At 38.6% G+C, this 6207-nt stretch overlaps 1 protein-coding gene across 1 annotated transcript; it reads right to left on the reverse strand.

Annotated features, from left to right (window-relative positions):
* Positions 1-2209: 2209 nt before the first annotated feature.
* On the reverse strand, positions 2210-5785 carry LOC104519970 (sphingolipid delta(4)-desaturase DES1). Its single transcript, XM_010175845.1, has 2 exons — positions 5045-5785; positions 2210-2842 (listed from the first exon to the last, which is right to left on the reverse strand). The coding sequence occupies exons 1-2, from the start codon at positions 5759-5761 to the stop codon at positions 2696-2698; spliced, it is 864 nt and encodes a 287-aa protein (XP_010174147.1). The 5' UTR covers positions 5762-5785; the 3' UTR covers positions 2210-2695.
* Positions 5786-6207: the final 422 nt, after the last annotated feature.

Raw genomic sequence — 6207 nt, forward strand, 5'->3', positions numbered from 1 at the left:
ACTAGTCTTCTGCAGTCATTCCTACAATGTGGTGTTTAGTCCAAAGGCATGGCATAGAAATAAGAAACACTATTTTTTTTAATACATATGAACCATCTAGTTTTTAAGGAATTAAATAGTTTTCATCATGCTATTAAAATATATCTGGCAGAAACAGGTTAGTATAACTTTTGAAATACTTTATCTGAAAGTTGTCAGGAGCTTTGACTGACCAGTGAGAACAAATTAACCTGAAGAGCATTAAGAACCCTGACAGTTAACCTATTTATAATTATTTTTTATAAATCTATTCGGATGGAATGAGTTAATGTTAGTTCTTTCAGAAAGATTATGGCAAGCACAGATAGCTCCCTCTGAATTCCCCACTCTTCTGCAGCTCTTAACGTGAAAATGGGATATTTATCATCAGAGTTGGAAGGTCAAGTCATAGAACACCTTAAAGCAACATCTGACATTTTAAACAAGAGAGGTGGCAACTTCAGTCTGGTTTAAAAGCAGGAATCCACACATGCACTATGTGCTGGGAGGACAGCAAGGAGCATCAGCGATTCCATGGAACAGGTAACTAAGCCTAAGTATGAAATTTTGACTCTGAACTCTGGTTATCTTAAGTATCCATCTAGTATAACTTAATTTCTTAACTTTAGCTTTTAGCTGCAAAACTTTTTGGAGACACTTTCCATCCTTCATCCAGCTATGGTAAACCATCAACACCAGAGAGATTTAATCCCACTTTTCCCTTCTTAGGTTGATCAGTCATGCACAAGTGGCTTAGAAAGAAACTGGTTTGCAGCTTGTTAAGCCTGTTCACCGAGCAGAAAGGAAAGGCAGTGATTCTTTACATCGTTCATCTATACCACACTCAACAGAATGGGTCTTGCATCTGCTTTAGAAATAACAAATTTCTCTAAAGCTCAAGTTCTTCAACATAAAGGGACCAGTCAAAAATTCACCCAATATTACTTTAATCTTTGCTTTTTAATTAAATGTAAAACTAATGGAGAAAGTCTATTTTGACATTACACTCTATCCTGAGAAATATACTGGCTAGCTAGCATGTTATTGGCATCATAATTAAGTCACATTGTAAGTGGCTGGGACACTTTCATACCATTTCTATTGCTTAACTGCAAATAAGGGCCCACACTTAAACAGGAGTCAAACCCTTGCAGACAAGCAGGGGTTAAGATGTACCAACACATTCTTGTCAGGCACTCAGCTTTTTTTTAAAAAAAAAAACAAACAACCAAACCAGACACCATCACAACAACAAACAAACAAAATGCAGGAGTTGGAGGCATCTAAAAGTTAAGTTATTTACAGCAAACTTCCACCTTCATCAGATTCCATCTTTCAGATAAGTGAAGAACATGCTGTAGGATCACCATTTGTGATTTAAGGGTGGTTTGTAGCCATCCTTGACAGCTTAAAGCCACCATAAACGCACAAGCTGATAGAAGGCAAACACACTGTGCTGAGGTATCTAGAGATTCCTCCCTGTTCAGCAAGTCTATCTGTTCTCTGTTCCCAATTTAAAAACTTCTTAAGCAGGAAGTCCAGGATCACCACCTGTGCTCTCCCCACATTTTAATATATGACAGACAAAGTGTTTGTGTAGGGTACCACAGATTTAGAAAAAAAAAAATCAATATAATTTACCAACAACTTTCTGTGTAGACAAATTACTATTATGCTTGATAGGTAGAATTGCCAGTGGTTGTAGCTAGCTGTGTTTGCCAGAACAGCACCTGCTTCAATTGATTCAGTTTTCCATACCAGCCAAATTCCAAATGAGTGTAAATATTTATAGATTGAGCATTTAAAACCATGGTAACAGCAGAACCAATTAGGACAAGCCTAATCATTTTTCTTTGCAGGTCAGAAAAGCCTCAAGCTGTAACAGGGTTGTTCCAACATGAAAAGCCTAATCAGTTATATTAGGTAATGTGGTGGCTTACACACTACAATTCCAAACACTAGCTGCTCAAGCTGTACGCCAACACAAGCAGCTTCGGCAGCAGGTGGGGGCCCACCAAGTTGGCAATACCCTTGAATTCCCCACCTTTTTACAAGGAAGTCACACAAGCCATCTCAAAGACAGCAGTTTCATTCTGATAAGATTGCTCCTTTAAGGTACTTTCAGTAGAAAAGGTAGAACTTTAAAGCAATGCTTCAAATGACATTATGTACACATTTGAGGAAAAGCAGATTGAATGTTTCTGTGCAAATTTAGTTCTTCCACCTATAAGTTAGGAAACAGGTTCAACAGAAGGTTTTACAAGTCATGTGGTTTAGAATTAACAGGTAACTACAGCATCTTAATGCTACAATCATCTAAAAAGCATTTTGTGGGCAGTGTACTACATTGAGGACTTTTATATTAAGAGTCAGACAGATATTTTATATAGATTTAATACCTGCCAAAGTAAATTCTGTAACAAAGTGATTTAGCATTATGCATATAACACTGATCCTTAGGCAAACATAGACACATTAAACCAATTAATCTGAGGACTGCAAGGAATGTTATAGCTGGTAGGAGTCTGCTACAGAATCCTTAAGGATGCATTGCTATGTTGCTGTACATCAACAGGTACAGTGGTGAACAGGACGCTGTGAACATCTTTAGCAAGAGACCTTAAACCAGCCACTTTAAAGCAAGCAGACATTTCAAAGTTTTTTGGTTGATAGCAGTTTAATCTTGCTTCACTTCACCCTTTAATTGCCTTTTCATGCGTGAATAGGGGCTGATGGTGTCATCCATCACGAAGTCATACAGTACTTTTATCCAAGAGTTATACTGTGGCAGGTTGTCGTAGTATTCAGCTGCTATTTTCTTCACCTAAAGAGGAGATACAAGGTTTATTTACTATTTATATTAGAACCAATCATGACAAGTTTGCAATCCTCAACCTGTGACTTAATGCAGAGCACCCCAAGTTTCATTTCAGATATTAAATTCTACAGAAAAGGCTACTGATGCCACAATGTGAAAATTTCCTGAAGGAAAAAGCAACTCCCTAGCTGTTAAGAAAACTTAATGTGGCACTTTTATATTGAAGCTAACCAGAACAAACTCTGCTAACACCCCAAAATCCCTTCACTGCACTACCTACAGAATGATGTTGCTCACAAAAGTGAGCAGTTTGGTTGCTGGTGGAAGTGGGTGACTCAGTTCAGTGCTGACTCATATGAGTATCACCAAAAAGGATGTTATAAATTCTAGGAAGAGATGTTTAACACGGGTATTTTTACACATAGTTTCAAACCTCAACACTGAGAAGAAAAAATACCTTATTTCTGAGGAATATCTTGTTTCTGAGGACAGACATTAAAGAATGAATATAAACAGCTTCCAAAGACTTTATTCTCAGATGTATGTGCTGACTAGACCACTGTTTTAAAATAAGAAGCTGGAGTTTCAGTTAGATATCCTCACAGATATTTAAGGCCAACTACCTAAAGCCTTAAAAACCTGAACAGAACAAGACTGACTTCTCACTGAATTCCACAGCTTTAGACAGAAGAAAAATACTAATCTGCATAGGCAACAAACCCAAGATATTTGTGTGCCTGGTTTGGAGCTGAAGATCGATCTGATCTGTCATCACACCTATGGAATAGTGCCTATAGCCAGTATACTTTTATTCAACAGTAATTACTCTCAGCTCACCAGTACACCAGCTGGAATCAAGTGTTCAGTACTTCAGCGATCTTTAGCACACAGCATAGCAGAGTCCAGTCCAATCAAATTAACTACACTGTTCTAAAAGAAGGCTTTGTCTTCTTATCAGAGCTGTAGATAACAAAACCTGTAGCACAGCTGGGTGTTTACCTTTGCAATTAAAAACTTCAAAAAAAATCATTCCCTATTTACAACTTAAGTACTGATTCAAGAAGTGAAATGCTGGTTCACCAGCACAGATCTAAGTATCAAAGGTGAGTTAAAGCAACTTTAGCTGTATTTGAAAGATTAAATCTATGAATAAGAGAAATCATGTGTCTTTCTTCTCCAAAAAAAGAAAACCCACAAAACCAGAGTCTCAACAGACCAATTATGGAATTTAAATGCCCTGCTAAAGGAGTGCTGGGATAGTTATTTCACCTACAGTTACACCACTGACAACAGAAACAACAGTCAAGTTTAGACTCCAAAGGCACAGGCTTACAAAGTCTTTCTGTTACCAAATGCAGTAACAAAAGTTACAAGACCAACACCACAGCTGCTGTCAAAATGCAAATTTAGTGTCTGATGAAAAACACTTTTCACTGAAGATGAGTGAGTTGTGACCATGGAAGCCTGTGTTCCCATGCTCCAACTGAGAAAAAACGTATACAAAAGAATTAAGCTCCTGCTTAAAAGAAACAAGCAAAGACTGAAGTGGGGCAAGATCAGTTTGAAAATTCTCGAATTCTGCTACTCATGCAGATCTGACAGGTTTAAAGGGCTTTAAAGCCTTAATTCTGTCAATGTACAGCTGATTCTGACTTAGGGTTCAAAGGTTCTCACTAGAGGAAACTGAGCTGCTCCATAATATAAAGCTATTAAACATTTGCCAAGAGTACAGCAAGCATTAGGCTTACATCAAACCATCTCTTTTCCCCACCAGACAACGTCAGTGGTAGAAGAGACTGAAGGATAAGCATGCATTACATCATTGTCATTAAGACTTCAAAGACAGAGCAAACAAATCTCTGAATGTATCTGCAGCTTCTTAATTAGTTTTCTGCATGCTTACAAACCAAAGAAGAGAGAAGGCTGGTTGTAATTACAGAAAACTAAAGTTAGTGCAAAGCACAAGATGTGTTTCTTCCCCTCTCCTTTGATGGAAGAGGCTTGAGAAACCAGCACATTGGAAACTTGGTTCAGATACCACTGAAATTATACATAATTACACCCTTCAACTTAGAAACTGATTTGGTTTTTGTTTGGGTTTTTTTTAAAATCTCACAGCTTCCATTCTTCTACCTATCAGTGTTCTAACCTGACTTTCAAGTTAAAGTAGGGCTTATTTTAAGAAAATAACCTTGGAAGTATACTTACCAGTGGAAGGCTCTTGCCAGGAATATTGGGGAAGTCATGATGTTCATTGTGATAGCCAACATTAAAAGTAAGCAAATTAAGTGGCCCATAGTAGGAATAAGTCTCATGTCCTTTTAAAAACATGTAATGTTCAGCTATGAAGTGTCCTGAAATTGGGTGCAACCCAAGTCCAAGTACTGAACCAGCAAGCATGTAAAAAGTGGATTTGATGCCCCACAAATAATATATCACAACATCAAAGGAAAACTGAGCCAACAAATTGATTATTTCAAGTCGAGTAATGGGTTTGGGATTGATGCAGAGAGGTCTAATCGCATAGAAAAAAGGCTGAAGAACAATCCATATGAACTTCCTAAAACGGGTGCAGAAAAACCAGCCTTCAAAGTTGGTAGGAATGTCCACATCAATTCCATCACCTCCTAGGTAACGATGATGATCCATGTGGTATCTCTTGAAGGATATGGAGTATGGGAGACCAAGAGGGAGATTGGCAAATATTCCAAACCATCGATTCCACATTGCTTTATTGTTGCCAAAGGCACTATTGTGAGAGATCTCATGAATAGCCAGAGTCATGGAGTGGCTAATACAGCTTCCAAAAACATATGCCCAGAAGATGACCCATTTCCAGTCCAAGTCTTTCACTAGATAAAATGCAGTCAACTGTGCAAGAACCATCAGCACAACCACCCAGATCAAGTTGTAGTCTGGCTTCATCAATGCTTTTATCTCTGGATGTTTAGCTAGATGGGAAAGAATTAAATGAAAAAGGAATTATTTAGAAGCTCTCCTCACGGCCAACTATCCCAATTAGATTATAGAAGCAGATATAGTCATTTCTTCCCTTCCTCCCAATTAGGATTGTCAGCAAAGGCAGTAAAAATGCTAAACAGTTCCACTTGTGACATTTATTGCTATAATAAATCCTTCAGAGCTAAATCATTTTGGCATTTTTCTGTCGCTCAGCAACTAGACACAGACATGGCAGGTACCAGCTCCAGCCTGCCCGGGAAGAAAACGCCTTCGAACCGACAGCCCACCCGCAACTCCGAGGAGCTCAGGCCCCATTTACCCGTCTCCCTTGACCACACGGCTCATTACACCAACGCCGGGTGCCGCGACGGTCCCTGCGCACAAGCCACGGTCTCTTTACACCGACCAGC

This window comes from Antrostomus carolinensis, unplaced genomic scaffold (genome assembly GCF_000700745.2).
Source record: "Antrostomus carolinensis isolate BGI_N321 unplaced genomic scaffold, ASM70074v2 scaffold17689, whole genome shotgun sequence".
Lineage (NCBI taxonomy): Eukaryota > Metazoa > Chordata > Aves > Caprimulgiformes > Caprimulgidae > Antrostomus > Antrostomus carolinensis.